Source organism: Camelus dromedarius, chromosome 9 (assembly GCF_036321535.1).
Source record: "Camelus dromedarius isolate mCamDro1 chromosome 9, mCamDro1.pat, whole genome shotgun sequence".
Lineage (NCBI taxonomy): Eukaryota > Metazoa > Chordata > Mammalia > Artiodactyla > Camelidae > Camelus > Camelus dromedarius.
Genome location: NC_087444.1, coordinates 47,018,889 through 47,041,833, shown reverse-complemented (window position 1 = coordinate 47,041,833; position 22,945 = coordinate 47,018,889). Strand labels below are relative to the sequence as shown.

The 22,945-nt window shown below is 35.8% G+C and overlaps 1 protein-coding gene across 4 annotated transcripts in view; it reads right to left on the bottom strand.

The window, feature by feature from the left end:
- The window catches only part of RPGRIP1L (RPGRIP1 like), a 91,292-nt gene that overhangs the window by 7,685 nt on the left and 60,662 nt on the right, over window positions 1-22,945 (bottom strand). For 3 of the 4 annotated variants that reach the window (XM_031458434.2, XM_031458435.2, XM_064489162.1), the window contains exons 23-24: window positions 10,453-10,636; window positions 4,017-4,101 (exon numbers count right to left, since the gene is read on the bottom strand). In XM_031458434.2, the coding sequence (XP_031314294.1) occupies window positions 4,017-4,101; window positions 10,453-10,636 (269 nt within the window). The remainder of the gene's footprint in view (window positions 1-4,016; window positions 4,102-10,452; window positions 10,637-22,945) is intronic. The other variant, XM_031458436.2, reaches the window with a different exon arrangement.

The window sequence follows — 22,945 nt, the reverse complement described above, 5'->3', positions numbered from 1 at the left end:
CAGATAACATGCTTAGATAAAAATCTAAGTCTCTGAGACATCATGCCTTGAACAATATGCACAAATAAAATTCTTTCCAAATGCTTACAGGTAAACATGACAATATTTTTAAATAATTAGCTAAAAATAAGTATTCAACATTTCATTCCTTTACTAAGTCCTGTTTTTAGCTAGCAATACATTTTGATTAGAAAATAGAAATCCTTTAAGTTGAAACCAAAGGTAGTATCTATTCACACAATAATTACATAATTGTGAAGAGTGCAGATCCTGGTCTGCAAGTGGATAAGATGGATATTTTATACGATGCATAAAACAGAGGGATTAAGATGGAGTGGTTAAGGGCATCCATTCTGGGTTCAAATTTCTGCTTTCCGACTTATTAGCTGTGTAACCTTGTACAAGTTACTTAACCTCTCTGATCTCAGTTTCCTTATATGTAGACTAAGAATAATTATACCTATCTCGTAGGGCTCTTGTGAGGATCAAATGAGATGATACATGTAAACAGTGCCTGGAACATAGTAAGCACTGAGTAAATGTTTGCTCTTTTATTATTACTGTTTTTAATCTAGATAGAGCTCCTTAAGCTTCTACATTTCTAAGGGGAGAGAAAAAGAAGGCATGGGAAAGGCTTGCTTCAATTGAAAACTGAGACACTCAAATTATACAAGGACTATATCACTCAAATAAGAACGATGATGAAAGAAATTGTCTTAAAATGAATATGTTTAGATGAGCAGGAATTAGAAGTGATATTTGATGCACATTTTATACTCACAAGACTTACAGAAAAGACAGAAGGTTTCAGATTGTAATGTTAAGTGTTATCCTTATATAATGTCTCATATCTAAGGATCATATTTATATCACTTTACAAATGCAGACTATTGCCTGCACTGAATATGTGGGAACTAAGACAAAAAGGAAAAAAAAAAAGCCCTTCTAAGTGCCAGAGAAAGCGCTAAAAACAAAAAATGCAATATTCTGGCTTTAAATTCTATAAAGAGCAAAATGAGATGTCAAATATAAAATTAAGAAATTAAAGTTAAGCAGAAAAGGGAGGAAGACATACTAAAATAATTTAAAAACTATAGCTTGGCTTAAGCTAAACTGTATGTACACATACATGGAAACACAGACACACCTTACCTTATCTTGAACAAAGAGGTGAAACCTTGCTTTATGTGCTGAAGAGGCTGACAGTCTAGTCTGAGGACCTGGATATACACACAGGTGGATGCCAAGGACCCAAGGGAGTTCCAAACAGGAAGTCCCACATGGGCTGCTCCTGCCTCCTCTTCCCTTCTCTCCCTCCTGCAAATGTCCCTTGCCAGGTCCTAAAAACACACCTCTATCTTCCTTCATGTCTGGAATTCCCTCTGCCTGGAACCATCTTCCTTGGGCTGCTCACGACTTGACTGGGTCCCCTCATTCTTCACTAACCAGCTTAAATGTCACCTCCTCGGGTTTTCCTGCACTGTTCTTTTCTATTTTAGCAGCTCGTTCAGCTTTTTCTTAGTACTTATGGTAACATGGAATTGGTTTCTTGGTTTACTCGTTGACCATCCTGCTCAGTGGGATGTAAACTCCATGAGAGAAGAGACTTCCCCTTGCTCACCATTTTAGCTCCTGATACGTACGTAGGGATCATAAATATTTGTTGGATGACTATGTGAACTGCAGCACTGAAGTCCTAATTGAAGGCTGGCTCATTTGGGGAAGGTTTACTGCCGAAGGCAGGCCTTGGGCTGGGTCTCAAGATTTAGACCTCAAACGTCACTTGCTGTAGTTTAGGAAATCACAAGGCACTAAAACTCCTTAGCTCATTTAACATTTTTGACTCTTGCCTCATTCTGGAACACTTCATTTTTATATGAAACAGGACAGAAGAGTCTAAGGGTCACCTCTGGGTCTTACGTGTTGGAATGCTGATGGTTCTCTTGGATCTGCACAACAGAACATGGTTAAAGAAACAAAAAAGGAACCTTAAGTCGGTGTCAAAACTGTGACGTCCAATAAATACTTTTCAAATTCCCATTTCAGTGTGTTGCCTCCCCTTTAAGGAGACACTTGTATATTTGCAAATTCAGCCTGGGTCAGAATGCAAAGGTACTGTATGTAATTCATGATATAATATACATAATTTTATGCAAGTCAGGGAAGATTTCTCAGACTTCTCTAACTGTGGCTCTATAAGTTATCACCAATATTCAACAGGGCTGCTGTCTGAGAAAATTAATTCTTATAAACTAGCAGGTACTTTAAGTAATGTGACCTCAGAGTATTTTAAAAAGGTAAGAACATTCACTGGAGTAACAACTGCCTTTTGGCCATGGAAAAATGTAAATGTAAACTCTCTCTCTCTCTTTTTTTTTCCTTAAGAAAGAGATACTTTTGAGGGAGAGAAGTGGGTCAGGGCATTCTCTCCCGCGACGGCCCCGTCCCTCCCGTGGCAGTCAGAGGAGCGCGCAGCCGGCACTCCAAGCCCTCCCTCGGCTGCCATCATCCCTGTGTCAGTCACTCTGCACCTGCACTACCTCTCTCAGTTTTTCTCCTAAATGACAAGAACATCTGTGTCTCTGTGGAGCGTTGAGAGATTTTTTTAGGGAAACAACGATGGGAGAGTGGCAGTCATGACAGTTATTGTGGACTTTTTTATTTTTTATTTTTAAGACTCAGTCCTGGCCAGTGATGACCCAACTTGTTAACCGCAGAGAGCAGACGACATGGCCAGTGCTGTTTAAACTAGTGGGATACCCCTTGAAAGAAACTGAAGTATACAAAGTAAGCAAGTAAAACTTGAGTGATTATCTACTGTCCTGGGAAAAACAGAACCTGAGGGTAATTAACAGGGTTTTCTCATTCTTTCTTCAGAATTAAGATCCAAAGAAATAACACATGTATTTCAAGGAACCAATGAAAAAGCTACTATCAGATCCTAGGAGCTAAGAATTCCAGTCTCCTTTCATGAAACAGAAGATTAGTTGCTAACTGGAAGCTCTTTTGAAAAATATCATGTCTTTTTCATTCACTTCATGATCTCTAGGAAAGAGAAAAATTTGAGTCTTTCTCAGATGGCAAGGTAAGCTCCATTTTTGAGGCAGTAAGACGTTGTTATCCATGGGCCATAAAGGCAAGGAGAAGAGGACAACGGAGAGATAAAGGGTCCACCCAGGCCAAGGGGGACGAGCCAGCAAAGGGGCGCTGGCGAAGCCCAGCTCAGGGGTTAACAGGCAACACTTAGATAACACCTCCGCCTGCACAAATGGGAGCTCACTCAAAAGCACAAACTTACTAAGATCAGGTTTTCTTCCCTCTCAAAAGGGTATAATTTCTCTACTGACCCAAATTGCAAAATGTCCTCTTCAAATTTGCCCCAAAAAGCATAAAAAAAAAAAACCAAACAGGAAATGATGAATTATTAAACAGTGACAGTAAGGTAAAAATTAGTCTGAAAGGCTGATGAGCTATTACAAATAATAATATTAATATTACTAGTACTTACAATGACCGCAATGAGTACTCACTGTGCACTTACTATGTGTCAGATGCTATTCTATCCATCTTACATGTATCATATCATTTAATGCTCACAACAACCCCATATGGTATTATTATCTCCATTTTACAGATGCAGAAAGTGAGGCACAGGGTGGCTGTCTGAAGTCAGACAGCTAGTAAGTGATGGAATGAGAATTTATACTCCAGCCATCGAGTCCAGAGTACATCTTCCTTGCAACCACTGTTAAGCGCTTTACAGTTAGAATTGAACGTCAATGGGATACTCCATATACTACAATATAGTCTTTTGGTTTGCGAAGCACTATAGGATCTTTACAGTTACTGTGTATGAGAGGCAAGGAGGAAAGAGACCCAGAGATCACATACTCATGCAAGAACATAGAGTGAACTGGAGAAGTCAGGTGTTCCGCTTCCTCATCTTGTAACTTTTTTCACCACGCCATGCTACAGAGATCGGCTTTATATAAACCATTCAGAACACTTAAATGTACCTTCTATTGGGCATCTCTTGTTTTAGTAGTATCGCTTTTAAGATGTCTCTCTTTGCTTGGTTGTTTTCTTTATCCACATAGATCACTAAACCAAAAAAAAAAAAAAAAAAATCCACAAAAAGAAGCCACTCAGGAATAGGCTACATTTAGTACCATTCTGTATTTGTATAAATACCTATTTTTAGAGACGCAAGTCATGCCATCTCACTTGTACGCCTGGGAAAAGAGCGCAGCGCTGGAAACCAGAATCAAATCTGAATAGTCATGTGATCTAATGTCATGTCACTGGCAGGTTTATGTGCACACTGTCAGAAAAGATACAAGCAACATCTAAGAGTGCCACATCGCTGTCACTGCCTGTTAATGGCAGTGGCAGTCATGACAGTAAAAGCCAGCGGTCTTTATTGCTTTGTATTTGAGGGATTTACTGCATTTTCTCTCACCCAAGAAGCAAGTGATAATGATAATGTATGGCAGAGAGCTTGTCCTTCCTGACAGCCCCGGTAATTTAATCCTTCTCTCCTGCCACAACATGCAATAAAAGAGGCATCCTAGTGCACTGGGCTGAGGCAATCCACAGGCTGACATTTGCTGGTGTTTGGGTGGTGGGTACGGGAGAGAAATGTGGAGGAAGGGAGAGAGAGGCTTTTCAGGGTGTGAAGTCTGTCTTTGGTTTTTAAAGCTACACGTTGGCAAGCAGGAATGTGGCTAGACTTTACTTAGCTGAAATACAAGATTAGATAACTGATCTAAAGTCCCACCAGGAAGGTGGTGAACACCTGAAACTGTAAATAAGTGTCTGCACTTTGGGAAAATGGCATCTCAGAGTGCAAACACTCCAATTTTCATCCTGGTTATTTTTTCTCAGCTCGGCAGCCTTTCAGCCATGCCTTAGCTTCTGAAGACACTTCTTTTTCAGATGTCATTTTGGAGTTGAAGCCTCTCCTTTGACCAGATCTCAATTTAGAGATTATCCCTGATTAAAAAAGTATACAAAGGGTGAAAGATACCATGACAATTCTAAAGCCAGACTCCTCTGGGAACAAACATATTTTCTACTGAGAATGCTTCCCTGGAAAATGAGTTCAATCTCAAATTACGATGCTATGAACTCATTTAATTGTTGGCTCAGTTGAGCAAATATTAACTGAAGGCCAAAAAGGCACATGCCAGGCACCAAATTAGGCATACATGGTAAGAGACACAAAGCTCTGTAGGAGTGGACTTGTGGTTTAAAAAAAGGAAGAACCAAGGTCAAACAGCAACTCTAAGCTTACTGCTCCTTGGACAATACCATATTAGTAAATGTGACCAATTATATAGATTACTGAAATTCATAGGAATCAAAAAAGACAGAGTTCTTGTAAATTTTGTAAAAATAGTGTTTTACTTATCAGTGCTAAAAAGTCATGCTTTTCCACCAATGCTGAGAGATGGGACCTCATTTTGGCTACCAGTATACCACGCTAAATTTGAAAAATTTTTTCCCAAATGGAAATTTTTTGTTTTTGCTGTTAATCACTGATTAAAGATACTATAGATCATATCCTTTTTGACTTTGGAGTTCTACAGCTTTTAAGCCATAGTGGTCTACATTCTCTTTGCGATAATTTTTTGATAATTCTTCCCAGTTTTATTGAGATATAACTGACATATAACATTGTGTAAGTATTAGGTGTACAGCATAGTGATTTGATGTACGTATGTACTGGAAAATGTTTATCACAGCAAGTTAACATCACCTCACATGGTTTTAATTTTTTTCTTTATTCTCTTAGCAGCTTTCAAATATACAATACAGTGTTAACACTGCTTGAAAACAAGGGTAAACTCAGTGATTTGAAAAAAAAAAAAAGACAATTCAAAGTCTAACATCCAGATAGTCTTTCAATTAAATGAGACCAGTTCTGATGAATCTCAATAGCTTGGACATTTTTTTTTAATGTGGTAAAATATACTTAACATAAAATTTACCATTTTAATAATTTTTAAACATAAAGTTCAGTGGCATTAAGTACATTCACACAGTTTTGCAACCATCTCCGCTATCCATCTCCAGAATTTTATCATTATCTCTAACTGAAAGTGTAGTTTGAGATTAACAAATCTACATTACTATATATAAAGTAGATAAATAGCAAAGACCTACTGTATAGCAGAAGGAATTTTTTAAATATCTTATAATAAATCATAATGGAAAAGTATATGAAAAAGAATATATATATGTACAACTGAATCACTTTGCTGTACACCAGAAACTAACACAACACTGTAAATCAAATATACTTCAATAAAAAACAACAAATAAATAAAATAAAGCTAAATTTGAAAAAAAAAAACCTTATCAAAAAAACTCAAGCTACTTACCAATGAATTTGGTTCTCCAAAAGTGTACCGAGTTAGAACGACAGCTCTCCTGCTTGCACAAACAAGGCCTAGAGTGGGCATCTCAGTGTAGCCTAATGGTTGCTGGTCTTTAATGTGCATCAGAATCCCTGGAGGGCTTGTTAAAATGCAGGTTACTGAGCTCACCTTCAATTTCTAATTCAGTAGGTCTGAGGTAGGGCCTGCGAATTTGCATTTCTAACATCTTCCCAGCTGCTGATCTGTTGGTCAGGATACCACTGAGAACATGTTTAGTCCAACATTCCTTTGCCTGATTTTTGAATAAGATCAGGAACTAGTGAACATTTTTGTGTTAATCATGTGGGAGATAGGGCCACTCTGGCCACCTATAATGAGGTCATGATCCTAAGGACATCCACTTGGTGTTCTGAAATCAGATCGTTAAAAATAAATCTACACTTTAATCAAAACTTCAAATATACCCTTTAAAAAGTAATTCTGGTGATTATGAAAAGTATCAGAACTCTCCAGAAGTCAACCTATTTAGCTTTCATTCTTGTTGGAAATCACATTTGTTTAGGACTTGCCAGATCTTGACATAATATACTGGAAGTTTATGTCTCAAAAAAGATACAGACCAGAGTCCAAATACTTGAATTGATCTCGAATTGCCTACCATTAAAAACATATCCCTCACTTCTGCAGGCTGGAGAAACCCTTATATTCTTTATCAATGTCATTTGGCAGAAGTGAGAAATGCAGATGGTTTAATTATATAAAGGGTTGATAGCCTTGAATCTCAGATAACTGTTGTGTTAAAGTGTTATCATCCCCCCAGTCCTTATGTTTGCCACGTTTTTCCTCCCATTAGTAACAAAATCTAAAGCTCTGCATCCTTTTCATCTCCTGAATTAAACTTTGATCCGAAAGATAGACTCTTTAATGCTCAGAGTTAGTAAAGGCTTAGATCTGTATAGGTTTCATAAAAACTTTGGGCGATTTCATTAATCTTTTTTCTTCCCACTGTCAATTCCCTAGAAGATTTTATTCAGCTCAAACAACATTCTTTAGACCTACCATTAATCTTACTTTTCCCCCAAACTATTTTCTTGCTTTCTCAGCATTCTCCGAGCAAAATTTTCAAGCCCAATAAAATACAAATGTTTTGTTCTTGCTACCAATGTCTAGAAGTAAATTTAACTTTGTTTTTTTCAGTGTTAGTAGTCCTAAGAAGGTATATATTTTGTGTAGGTGAAACTGATATTAACACTTCTTAATAAAGACTGAATTAAGCAATGAAAAATCCTGGGGATCACTAGTCTAGATCTCTCATTTTATGTACCTCATTTAGGCCTCAGCATTGAAATCCCTTTTGAATAGGTTCAAGTCGTATTCAGGGTAAAAATCATTGTGAGGTTCAGTCAACCTCTCAACTGGAATGGTGTTCAAATAGGAGACAGCACTAATCGTCCTTTAAATTTTCTGTGTGAACTGAAAAGTCAGTTTGGAAATAAAGTTAACTTTCATTAACATGTAATAAGATTTGGAAGACGTAAGGCTACACTATATTGACCTTTTATATCAAGTAACAAGTGAATAGTAAATCATTACACTAATTAGATGAGATAGTTACTTATCAACTAAAGATTCAAGGAGATTCCCCTGCAATGAAGGAGATGCAAACATAATAATTTTAAAATAAACATTTTCAATATGTCCTACTTAAGTGAAAAATACCAGGTTAATATGAATTATTTTTCAAATTTGCTGATGACTTAGGACTTCACTTTTTCAGATGCAGTAGATATAAAACAGCAGTATTTTGCTTCGAAGCACAAAGTACATTCCTCTCCCTTCCCACCAGATAAATATCCTTAAAATCCTTTTCAATTAACCTTGAAAATTCTACATAGTTAAGTCTCAATATGTAGAAAAAGAAACTTCAGAAAGATATAGTAAATACTTCCAATGAATTCAATTCTAATAGGTTATTGGTTTTCTTGTTGCTGTCAAATGACTAATTCAATCAGAAACATAAACAACTCTTAAAATACCAATTAAATAGTAGGGTATCTTGCAGTAAAAGGAAAAAAAGTTAAAAATAAAAAAACCCAAATCAATGCCAACCAACCAGCAAAAAGCCTCCAAAAGACCTAGGTCATTATGTGAGAATGTACAAAATTCAGGATGCTTCAGCATGTATCACAGGTTTCATCCAAAGTATGATGTGCATTGCTCCTTAAGCAAATGGAAACATCTGTTCTGCTGCATGGCCAAGTTCTCAATGCGCAACCAATTTCTAAAAGACAACTTTGTTGTCAGTTCAACCAAACATTCTACTGCTGACCTTCACAGCAAATAAAACAAAAGCCAGAAGAGCTTGCCTCTTTTCTTGGGGTATCTTCATTAAAATTAGTTGACTAAATATTTCTTTCATTACTAATAATATTGTAATTATGGCTTACTTTTCTGATACTTTGCAATTAAAAGGTCTCTAGGAAGCTTGAGAAAATAGTTTTGGAAATGTTCTATTAGATCAAATCAGTGAAAGGAAGGAGGAATCAGACTCTTGTCCTGACCACACTACTTATTTCCCATGTGATTTCTCAGTCTGCCTGTTATTACAGAATTATAGAATTTGAGCTGGAGGGTTCTTAGTACCTTATTCAATAGATAAAACATGGAATCATGAAATTTAAACACCTTGCCCAAGTTCCCATAACTAGCAAAGAATTGTGGATACAGGGAAGACTAGATCAGCTATCTAGGTACTAATGATTACTGTCTCAAGAAATGAACATATTTCTAAAAATGCCAGTTGCAAAACAAAGTAACCATTAGCATTTCTAATCCTACTGGTACAAAAGAATGATTATACATGTTGATTAAAATGCAACTTATAAAACTGGTGAGAAAAAATATTGGTGTTCAACTAGCATGGGATGGCCTGTTTTGATAAAGATAATGTAACACTCCATCCTTATAGTTTGTTTTAATATAGGGATTTGGGAGAACTTAATAAGCAGTTTTAACTTAGGGTCATGGCAGCTTGATAGGATTTTTTTTACTCCTCTCTAATTATACACTGATGCATACTATTCTTAAACATGTCTTAAAGGTGGTTGATCTAAGAATTTACAGGGTGCCTATTGGGTTTGTACTGGTCCAGCAGACTTTCATGTCAACTAGTTGATAGGTAGTGTTTCCAAAGAGAAAACCTGTCTGCTGCTATGAAGGGATGTGTGGGCTAAAAAATGAAAAGGTATTGTAAGAACTTGTATCACTCGATTAAAATCCTGAACATCTTGACACTGGGAGAGATAATACACATATATTGTAAAAAAAAAAATCTATGATGACATTGAGCAGAAACGTAGAAAAAACTAGGCCGTTAAATTGTTCGAATCATGTAATTAAAAAAAAACAAGTATTTTTATTCCCCTTGAAATATCGTATTATTCAATTAAATTCAATTGCAGACCTAGGTGGCATTTTTCTACTGATAGCAGGAACATCTAGAAACGTTGTTTTCTCACTGTTTTTGCTCTCTTTTAATTTTAGCATTACAGTTGTCCCTCAGTATCAGAAGGGGATTGGTTCCAGGACCCCTGCAGATATCAAAATCTGAGGATGCTCAAGTCCCTTATATAAAATGACACAGTATTTGCATATAACCTGTGCACATCCTCCTGTATATTTTAAATCACCTCTGGATTACTTGTAAAAACCTAATACAATGTAAATACTATGTAAATAGATGTAGATGAAATGTAAATGCTATGTAAATAGTTGCTGATGCACGGCAAATATAAGTTTTGCTTCTTGGAATTTTCTGGAATCTTTACCCCAAGTATTTTCTATCCGCATTTAGTTGAATCCGAACATGTGGAACCTGTGGATACAGGTGGCCAAATGTGCTTTAAATTCTTAATCCTTATGCTATAGGTTTGAGTTTTATTAATCTATTCTGACAATACTGGATGATTTACATGAACATTACAGATTTGTATGTTCTCCTTGTTCCTTTGGCTTCCTTCATAGATGAGAAAGACAAAAATAAGTCCATTTAAAACAAATGACTCATACATACCATTGCTATAGTTGTAGTAGACCCACTGCCCACTCTTGGGTTTTGGCAGTGACACAGGTGTCTCTTCAGCAGGAAGACTGTAGAATCTGCACTCAACGAACAGCCGTTGGATAGTGTCATCTGCAGTTACTCGAGAATCATTAAGGCTCAGAGCTATGATCTCAATTCGAATTTTTTCTGATGGCTGTTTAAAGCACAAAAACGAAAAACAATAAAGAAACAAAACGAACAAAAAAATCCTTTACTCTTTTTCACTATCAATTTTAAATAAAACATGAAGGCATTGGCCTTCATTGATTTCTTTTTTGGAAGGCACTGAATACTACTGTATATTTACACATGATAGATTATTCTCGACAGACAGAGGGAGAATGAGCTTCTAATGCCCCAGGGTGTGAAGTTAACAGCGTCACGGCAATAGTCTCCTGATTTACATTTGAGGCTATAAATACCGCACTAGCAGTCTATCAGGAGTGAAGATTATGAGATCTTCATCTCCGATTGTTTTCAGAATGACATGTATCAATTGGCCTTGTTTCAAACTATGTAATGAAATACATGTTTTTCACTGCTTTTATTTTATCATAGGTACCTGAGAAAGTTTTGGTTATTCAGAGATCAAAGCCTGTTGAATACTTTATAGCTATTATGCTAATATATGTAGCTATATGAATCCGTATTAACTGGGGCAGAAACTACAGCTCATTCTCTTTATATATTCTGCCATAATATATTTCATTCAGTAAGTAAAAAGTTTTCAGACAAAAGAAACAAAAATTTTATCTAATTTAACACATAGTTTCATCTCATTTTTACAGAATTAACACCTAAAAAATGCATTTGTTTGTGTAATTTTTATCTCAATCCTTTTCTAATAGATTTTGGTGCCACAGACATTATATGAGTCACATATGTTTCCTTGAGTAATAATTTAAAACAAATAATAGACTATGACTTAAACTTAGATCACACCAAAATAACTCCTCAGTCAAATGTCTGCATTTACAATTTTAAATTTGTTCTTTATTCTCCCTTTCTAAATCCCTCTTTATGAAATTCAGAGGCATGCTACTGTAAATTAATAACTCAAAATAATTAAAAATCCTGATGCTGACATGTTTATATGAACAACTTTAAGGAATTCATTGTTAAAAATAAATCAGTGTGTAAATTCACCATAGTGACTACTACTTAGATATTTCAAAGTACATAATTAATCAAATTGAAAAGCATAAGTACCCCATTGTAAAAATATCTCCATAAAGAACGATTTCCATTGCTGTCAAACCCCCTCAATATTTGATGAAGTAATTTTGCCCCCTTCTTTCAAAAGACATTTTCTTTTATTATGTATTCTAAGACACTTTAACTAAAAACCCAAATCTGAATATTTCAATAAGGTTATTTTATTATTCAGTAGATTCATGGAAATTTTACTAGGATGACAGAGAAAATTCCACACCATTCTGTCTCCACTAATACAGGTACAAGGCTGCAGCTGGCAATATTACTAGGATTAGCATAGTATGATGAAATATTTAAAGGAAAATTTTTTCTAAAACCTAATAAATCAAATGACTGCCAAATGTCATTAAAGTGATGGTCTTTGACTTGAATATGCTTTTCATATTCAAATTTGAAAAGAAAGAGATGAAAGCTTGGAAAGGTTACTCGGTTTCAACTAATAACCTCAAGCCCTCTCCGTTCACGTGCATAAAAAATGAAGTTGGCTCTATTGTCTAATCTCACTTCAGAAAAGCCCTTCTCTGCTTGCTGAAGACTAACACGTAAAGAAAATATTTTAAACGATATTATTTTTTCCTTAAAATGTACTGTGGTTGTAAAAATGCCACACACACATATTTTATAATTCTGGTTCAGATGCAGCACAATTCATAATTAAGTCTTTTACATAACTTGCAATTTGACAAACTTAGAATTGTTATGACAATAACATAAAACATTCTTGCTTTTGCACAAAAGAATTAAAAGAAAATAGCTATAAAAAGGCAAAAGAGGAATATATGATTATTTCTACATTGTGAAGAGAGGAATTTAAAATTTATCACAGAATCCAGTGAAGAGACAAATGAACTTTTAAATAGCAGGGGAATCAAATTTATTTAAGTGGTTTTTTAAATTAATAATATATTAACTATACAATCCCCATATGAAAACTTGCATTATTATAAGAACAAAATTAGGGTGTCAAATAAGACTATATACAAAAATATAGTTCTAATTAAATGTAGATACTTAGATCACAAATGAACAAAATACCAAAACCAAATAAACCAAAAGAAAACCCAGTATATTAACCTAAAAAAAAAAAAAAAGAGCTTTAAAATTCTTTTAAATGATGTGTGTCTTCTTTCTGGGTTTTTGGGGGGTGGGGGGGTGGTTATTCCTTCCCACCAGCCTCATTACTTCTCATATGTCCTTTTTAATTCTCTAACTTAACTGAGTTATCAGTTATCACTTCTTTATTCCTTTAATGCTATATGAAACAATTTAAAATAAATCCCCAAAGGGATAAGTTCCAAATAGTATATATCTAGGGAAGCATGCCCTGAATAAAGAATTTTCCAAATACTATAAGTTTTGACTAATGGGGCTAACCAACTTATTTTTCAACATTGGAACAATTCTGATTGTGTTCATACCTCTGTGAATCAAAAGTTCAACTAGATTATTTAAGATTTTGAAGATTAAGAAGCACATCAACTACATAGCAGACAACTCCAACTTAGTGTCAGAAATGAACTCATGACGCCTCCTCTTTCCTCCCCCCACCCCCAATCTCATTCATCCTCTGATATTTGCTATCTCATGTGATATCACCATCCACCTGGTCACCAACAACCCGGGGACCTTGGAGCTATTCTTGGAGTCTCCATTTCACACCCACCGTGTAGATCACCCATTCCTCTTAATTTTACTTCCTAACTATTTCAATGGTTCACTGAATTATTGAAAGCTTATGATATTTCAACATTGTGTCAACTATTGGGGATAAAAAGACAGTACAAGACATGGTTTCTTTTCTCATTTTTATCTCTAGAGAAACTTCTTTAGTTTCTCATCTGATCTCATCCAAACTAATCCAACAGCCTCCTAGCATTAGAAAGTAGTCTGATAGAATAAGGAGGGAGAAATCAGAAGGAATCATAGAAGATAACTGGTTGGCAGAACTGTGAGCAGACATGGGTGGTATGAGACTGAGTTCAGTGATAGAGGGACTATTATCTTACTTGTTGTATCACTTGTGTGGTATGCAGTATACACTCAAAAAATAAGTGGTTCTATTCTCATGGCTGTAAGGGAGGTGAGGCACTCCTGCCCCTAATCCCTTGCCTGCAGCCTCAACTATTCTTCTGGTGGCAGAATTCTCTCCCTAAAAACAAATCAGTTATCACCTTTCTACCTGAAAACCTATTAACCTACAGTCGAGCCATTTCCCCAGACTGGTGGTGTTCTGTTTATATAGCTCAGCTTTGCATCTGAAATCTCTACTAGACAAAGTCCACTGATCTGGGCCCTGGGCCATGCATGCTCTCCTTTCATGAGAGCATTACTGATCTCCAAGAGTGAGTTGGTTCCTCCTCTGGGCCCTCACTGCACTTCTCAGTCACATTGTATTGCATGGGTTTGTTTACATACCTGCCTCTGTAGACTGTGAGTTCCTGGAGGCCAGGACCATATCTTATTCATCCTCTGCTATTTAACATCCTTTCCAGGGTCTGGCATGTAGGAGGCTCTCAATAAATACTAAATGATACAGAGTCAAGGGAGGCTGAATATCTTCCATATATTTAGACTATCTTTTATAAATTGCCAGAAGTACGTGAAGCTGCAATTATTAGTGTTTTCTCCTTCAACAAATATTTATTGTGTTGACTATGTTTTGGGAAGTTGGTAATTATTAACTGTTGAAAAATACAGAGAAACCTTGCCCATTCTAGATTTTAACTGAATAATACTATTTCAAAGACAGGTCAATACTGTAGAATCTAGGTGGTAAGGTACTGTTATTTCAACTTTTCTATATGTTTGAAAATTTTCATAAGAGAATAATAAAAAAAGAGGACACTAATGAACTCATGTACAAAACAGAAACAGACATAGTAAACAATCTTATAGTTATTGGGGGAAAGGGGAATGGAAGGGACAAATTTGGGAGTTTGAGATTTGCAAATATAAGCCACCATATACAAAAATAGATAAAACCCCCTGAATTTCTTCTGTATAGCACAGGGAACTATATTCAATATCTTGTGATAACCTTTAATGAAAAATAATGTGAAAACAAATATATGTATATGCATATGCATGACTGGGACATTGTGCTGTATACCAGAAACTGACACATTGTAACTGACTATACTTCAATTAAAAAAAAGAGAAAACAATGAAAAAAAAGTTCAATTAGGAGAACTGGAAGGGGTAACAATACACTGATTCAAACGCCAATGACCGAAGCAAAGCCTTTCAGACGCATGCAGAATAATACCTGTTCAGAATTACTAGAGCAACATAACCAGTCATACCCCTGTATTAGCGCCCTGTACACTTGGTAAATTGACCAGCAGGTACCATAGCTTTAGGCTTTCCCTGTTTTGTTTCTTGTCTGTATGTGTGAACATTTGTTAGGTATGCTGCTAATTCTCAGTAATTTTTTGTCTTGTTCACCAGCTGCCCTAGTTAGGAAGATATTGGCACCAGCATATAAAAAGAGGATTCAGTAGTTATGACTGTGGTGAACAGCAGTAATAGAAGTCTCTCGAGTAAGAACTGTATACAACTTCCTTTTAGCTGTCTGTATAGATGGACACTATACTTTATGTGACTGAATGATCTAGAAATGTGACGACAGCTTGTATTACTCTCAGAGAAAAAAAAAAGAATTCTCGTGATTTTGGCTCAATTCCACTACTGCTTCCTGGCTGATGCTATAATTTACATTTTAGGCCGTATTTTTCTATAGTATTTACTTGGGCTTTTATTGGCATGCTTAAATTTTTTATGTTTTACTTCAGAAGATCATGCTGAATTCTTCTCCTGGTTTTAACCATCATAACAGCCACACTGGGGTTGGGCTGTTAGGCTTCTAAAAGCTAATGCAACCTGACAGCCCTTAAACATGATGTTGCTTAACTGAGAATGGCCTCTGATAAAGATTTGGAACTTGTTTCAGTCAGTTAGATTTAAATCTCACTATGGTGAGATTGCATGTGAGTTTAATTTCATTCTCGATTCTACAGTGAATAAGCATTTCTTTAACTTTTCAAACTATAAAGTATAGATAATAATTTGGCATATTCAAGTACTCAACATCTTAAACAGATGTTACCAGTTTGCTGTATCTGATTCAAATCTTTTTGTTGTTATTGTGGAAGAAATAAAATATTTCAGATACAGGTAAAACCCCCACCTCCCAGTTTCTCTCCCCTCCTTCCTCATTCTCCCAGAGGTAATCACTATCCTAAAGTTGGTGTACATTATTCCCAAACATGCTTTTATATTTTCTAATATATATGTGTATATGTGTATATATATATATATATATATCTCCATAAACAACACATTGTTTTCTGTTTTAGGTTTTACACCAGTGGTATCATCCTCTATTAATCGTTCTGCAATTTTTTTCACTCAATACTATACTTTTGAGATTTATAAATATTTATAATTAAAATCTAATTTGTTAACATTAACTGTTATATAAATTTCATTTATACTGTATATATATAATCTACAGACCATTTATTTATTTCTCTATTCATGAACAATTAAGTTGTTTACAATTTTTTGTTATTATAAACAATGTTGCATTGAATATCTTTTTATGTTTTCTTGTGTATGTGAGTGGTTCTCTTAGAAATGCTGGGTGTTAGGTATGAGAAATTCAGCTTCAGAGGATTATCAAGTTACTTTCCAAATGGCTATATGAATTTACATGAGTATTATTTTTAGCACCATAAAATGTTCATATATGTATACATGTATGTGTGTATAAGTACAAATAAAACCTACCTATAGGAGCCACACTATGTAAAACTTGGTACTTTATAGCAAAAATAGTAGAAACAAAATGGAAATGGAAGGTGATGATCTAAGTCTATGCCCTTTAAGAACAAAAGTTTAATTGGGGTGAGCTCTAAGACAAACTCAAAATAGGTGGTTCAAAAATTCAAACTCACCATTGGCACTGACAGGTAGGAATACATATGGTGGTGTATTACAACTTCCCTTCTTCAGGGTAGGAGTGGGCAGGTTCATCTCAAAGACTCAAAAAAAGTCCCCTAGACCTCACACGAGGCTCCAGAGCTTCCTCTTATTAGGAGTTATGTCCACTCTTCATATAAGTTTTGACTGAGAAATCTTTGATTTTTTAAAAACAATAGCTCTTTGAGAGAAGTAACAGTAAAGAGAAACTCAAATTGTTGAGGCAATAATGTTTTTTAACAACAAAACACCGTAAACCCAACCCACTTTTTATCAGTGGGCAGTAACCTTTTTTTTCTCATATGTTCTGTTAAAAGGTACTACGTTGAACAAATAATATAAATAGTGAAAATTCAGTGATAGAGATCAAAATGGTGCTAGGGTTAACAGTGCTTATTTTCAGAACATTGTCTTCCTTATATACAACGTAAATTACTGCATCTGTAATGGTAAGCAAATTATAGAAGCTTGTTACCACATGTTCGAAAGCAATGGTCGGAATATTTTTTCCTGTCCTAGTACACCTGAGGGATATGACACATTTCTATCATTAACTGTAGCTTCCTGTGAAGGAAGGAGAGAATTTTAAAAATGACCCTCAATTTCAGGTGATTTTGATATGCTATTCCACTTCCACCATCATTGAGAACAGATGTTATAGTACAGTGGTTCTCAATTTTGTCTGCACATTAGTATCACTGGGGGAGCTTTAAACAAAATTCTGATTTAATTGATCTGAGTGGAGCCTGGGCCCTGGCATTTAAAAAAGTTCCCTAGGTGATTCAAATGTGCAGCCACAGTGAGAAGTACTGACTTTCCCTAAAGTTGTGGTTCTTAGACTTTAGCATACCCTAGAATGACCAGAAAGGCTTGACAACATACAGATGGCTAGCCTCCAGTCTCAGAGTTTCTGGTTCATTAGGTTCAGCATGGGGCTCAAGAATTCACATCTCTCACAAATTCTCAAGTGATGCTGCTGCTGCTGGTCTGAGGACCACACTTTGAGAACCACCGTTCTGAACCAAAAAGGATTCACCCCATGTTTGTTGACCCTTTCTAAGATATTTATAGAAAAGCTTCTACAGTTTGTATTAAACTGTTCTTTAGTTATTATCTAACATTTTAGTACAGAATTAGCTAACAAATTATTTCTTTTTTAGACGCAATCTATTCATCACTAAAAATAATCCAATAATATAAATCCTAAAAAGTAAATATAAAAGTTCCTTGTTTCCTCCCATTCCCTAACTCAGAGGTTAGCCAGATAGCAAAATTTTTTTTCTGTAAAGGCCAGATAGCAAATATTTTTTGCATTGCAGAATATCTGGTTTCTGTTGCAAGTACTTAACTCTGCTCTTGTAGAGTGAAGTGGCCACAGACAACATGTAAATGATGGGTGTGGTATGTTCCAATAAGACATTATTTATAAAAATGGGTAGAGGGCTGGATTTAGCACACGAGCCATAGTTTGCTGACCCTTGTCCTGACCCATGATCCCGAAGTACGCACTGTTAACAGTGTTTGTATTACATACTTCCAGAGATTTTTCTTTGGTTACATAAACCTAAATGTTATGTCTGTAAGTTCACATAAAAATACACATGTATGCATTATGAATGTACTATTTATGTACAAATATATCTTTTTGTTTGCTTCTTTTTAAATGGAATCATCAATGAGATATAATTTCTTATCTATTTGTTTGGCAAAAAGTGTGATGTGAAGAAACAGTAATTTCCACATATTGTTATGTAGAAAAACATTTCAACTGGAAATGTTTGTATTAGCAAAACCTGATAGAAACTAAAGGGTCCTCCAAAAAGTGCTTCTTAAAATAAATATGGTACATCTATATGATGTAATATTATGCATATGCTAAAAGAAATATACTGTTATGAAAGGATGTCCATGGTATATTAGTAAGAGATAATTTGCAAAATAATGTAATAATAATGTAAAGTAATAAAATGTAATTTAACATTTCTGGTTATCTAACATCTAGTATCTGGCTCCCATATGTAAAACAGTGGGAGCGGCTTACTTTACCTACCAAGAGGCTATCATATTTGATTCTGAAGTGATTTGATAACTTTTATTACATGAATGCTAAAAGTAGCATGTTGCTTTATGCATTTGCCTTTCAAAACTTTAAAGCATATTTTCCTGAACATCATTACTGTGATCACCTGGGAATGTCAGCTCATGTTGTTCAAGGGAACCTGGCTTCCAGGTGGAATTGTATTTCGTCCAATTGAACATGGCAGCTTTTACAAAACTGCTATTAGTAGGGACAGAGAAAGAGAAAGATGTAAACATGCACTGACCATCACTTTTCCAGCTTGTGGTTGCCCACTCTCACCTGCGGGCACACTTTTAAGAAATCTGTGAGTTGAAGGCAATATATTTAGTTGTGAAAACTGAAAGCTTCATTGCTTAAATGGTAAAATTAGAAATAATCTGAGAGAAGGATTGATCATTCTTTTTTTTTAATGCCATGGCAGATGCAAATTTTCGGTTTTGATGTCTATTTTTGAGGACCTAAAACAAGGCTTTAATCAATGTATTATACATCAAAATTGATACTGTTAACTTCTGATCATTCAAATTAATAAAATATTCATAGAGTAATGTCCAAAGTTTTACATTTCTCAGACCCTCCCCCCCCCCATTAATTATCATGCCTAGAAGCTTTTTAGTAAAAGCAGCAGTCATCAGGCTGACGGAATCTGACAGGCCAGCAAGGCCCAATTACACTGGTGTTCTGTGGCACTTTGATGTCCTGGAAACGAAGAGAGATAGGGGCAAATTGGGTAGCACATTATGTTAATGACTTGATTTAATCCAGCCACTAAACTTTATGTAGCCTGTTAAAAAAGATGCTAACACTAATTATACCACTTTGGAAAGGAAAGGAGGGGACAAGCATTTCACTCTGACAAAGTGAAGCTCATAAATGTTGTAAATGAAATGAAACAAAATGAAGTAATCTATGATTAATTATACATCACAGACATGAAGAAAAGAAGAAGACCCAAGTAATATGCCTAAGTCTTGGGAAATCTGTTAGATTCCTTTTAAGGATCAACATTTCTAAGAAGTAACTAGGAGCTGTCAGATTTTGTAACATGAAAAAAAGAAACTGAATGATCTTAAATTGCTTACATACTGTAGCAGATAATTCAAATTCATAGTGTAATTGGCATAAATGATGTTTATCTAGGACACTACTTCCCGTCTCAAGTTGTGACATTATGGCTATAGGTAAAGGAAAATTTAAAAATATCTACAAAGTGGAGATAACCACAGAGTAGGGTTATTTAATTACTTTTTACCTAGTCTCTGTGGTTTTAATCTATTCTTTACATTATTGATAGCATGATTTTTAAAAATGTGATTCAAGAGTGTAAACTCCATAAGAGCAAGAGACATTTCTCTTATTCACTGCTAATTCCCAATCCCTAGAACAAGGCTCAGAACACAGTAAATGCTCACCAAATACTTGTTTAATGAATGACTGATCTTCTCTCCCCTCCCTTAAAAATCCTCACTGGCTGTTTAAAGAACTTCAAGGTAGACTTCAACCTCACAGATGATACAGAGAGTCCTCCATGCTCCGGACAGGCCTATTTTTCCAGCATAACCTCTGAGGCTCCCCATGTGTGCCACAGGCTTGGCCCATCCTGATACCATTCTGATTCCCAGAGCAAGTCATGCTCCACATTCTCTCAAATTCTCGTGCTTTTGTTCCTTTGGCCTATAATGACCCCACTTCTGCTTTCACTAACTCTTAGCCATCTTCGACACTTGGCTCAAGCTTCACTGAGTCTAGGAACTCACCCTTGATGAGGGGCCCTCAGGCTGAGTGAGGCACCCCTCCTGAATGCTCCCACAGCACCCTGTGCATTCCCTTCTCCTAGCTCTGACCACTGCACTGTAACTGTTTCCCCGAAACTGAATTCTTTGAGGCTGGGTTTTGCTTCTCGTATGACACAGAGCAGATGCTGATGAGTGAAGAATTATTGTGAGAACTAAAGGAGATATTACATAGGATGTGCTTAGCAAATACTGGCCATTCAGAAATGCTTCCCCTTCCAATGAAAGCCATGCATTACTGTCTTGAGATTTCTACCTGAAGTAGTTCTTAAAGAGGAGACAGAAGGAGAAACTAATGAGCCACAAATATTTTTATGCTTAAAAAGTTAACATCAACAGTCAGACAAAATGACATCCTGGGCCTCCTGGTGTCATACACTGAAAAGTACAGAGCATTGCTCCTGTAGGATTCCTACTGAAAGCAGGAACCTGAATCTAACATGGGGATGAATCACACAAATCCAAATTGAAGGATATTCTATAATATAAATGGCCTGCATTCTTAAAAAATGTTAATGTTATGAATGCAATGAAAGGCTGAGGAATCATTATGGATTAAAGGAGTCTAAACAGACATGAATGCAGTGTGCGATCTGGATTTGATCCTGTAAAAGAACAAATAAAATGCTATAAATGAAAATACTGGGAACGTGGCAAAATTTTAATGAGAACTATAGAATAGATAATAGCATTATATTATTATTGTGAAGTATTCAGGGGTAAAGGGGCATGGTTTCTGCAAATCTCAAATGATTCATTATAATTATGCATGTAAGAATGTGTGTATATAAATACATATATATTGCACATATATAGGGGAGAGAATAGATTTGACTAAAAAAAAACAAACAAATATAGCAAATGTTAACAACTGATGAATCTGAGTGTATTCAGGAGTACTTTGCACCACTTTTACAATCTTTGTAGAAAAAGGTTCCATGACATATTAAATGATTTGCAAAAGTAGCACACAGGAAAACTGGTACACTTGAAAATGTTATATTTCCCCATTATGATGATCCCTTGAGTTTTGTTCCTATGCTTACAGATTATGCTATTTTACTATATTTGTTATAAAATTGAACAAAACTAAATTTCACCTATTAACATAAGAAGATACTGGTCAGTACCTTCTGCTAAAAGCAGCATTTTAAAAAGCATATGGGAACAGATTAATGGCTACCAAGGAATAAAGCAATGCTTAGAATAGTTGCTTGCTTTAAGTGATATTCACACTTTTGAGATGGCATCTAAAACTGTTCTAAGAAATCACATTTTGGAATGGGAGTGAAGGCTGTATTTCAGCAAAGTAACACAAATTACTTTCCTGGAAATAATAAGGGAAAAAAACCCAGTTTACTCCAAAGGAAAAATATATGTGTATATTAGAGTTAGTTGAACATTTTAGAGGAATAGTTCTTTCACTAGACTTTGTTAAATCAAAGTCCTTTATTCTTAGTTAAGAGCATCTCCACTGAGATGCCAGCAATGTTGTCAATATACACATGATTCTGCTGAAGGTCTGATACAGGATTTCTCAACCTCAGCACTATTGTCTTTGGGTGGAACAGTTCTTTGTTATGGGTCCTGTGCTTTGTAGCGTGTTTAGCAGCAACCCTGACTTCTATCCACTAGATGCCAGTAGCAGTCCCTCCCAGTGTGACAACCAAAAATGCCTCCAGACTGCCAAATGTCCCCTGAGGGACAAAACTGCCCAAGTTAAAAATCAGGAGTCTAAGCTGATATAATTTAGATAACACTTTCCCATGCTTTGAAAGTTACTTTTAGATGATGAATACAGTCTTTAGACAATAAAATTATTTACTGCAACGTCTCCTTAGTATCTGTTGGATAAAATCCAAAACATTTAGTCTTCTCCATTGTACCTGAAGCCTTCTATCCCTTTATACAGAAAAGCTGCTCTAGTTAGTGTATTCTTGACTCCTGAGACGTAACGAGCATCCCTGCTAGTCCTAGAAGTGTACGTGCAGGGCTGCCATACAGCCTCCTCTTTGAGATGTCACAGTTAAAGCAGGACACTCCTTTTTACTTCATGACTGGCCACAGCTAAATGGATCAAGGGTGCACAACTGATAAAGATGGACCCAATCCAGAGGCTAGATGTGGCTGATCAGATCTTTCTCCTTGGGGCTGTGCATTTTTCTGTGGCTATCTTTGGGCAATAAGCAAGTGAAACAAGAAAAAGTCAGTTTAAAATGAGAAAACAGACATGAAGCTCATGAGAAAGGGCAGGGGTGGGGGTGGGGGTGAGCCAGCTCATTCCATGAAGTCTATTAAAAAAAAATCTCTCCAAATTTCTCTTTCCTCTGAACTTCCTTAATGAGCAGCACGATTGTCAGCAAGTCAATTTAAGATCGCAGTTTACTCATTTAGA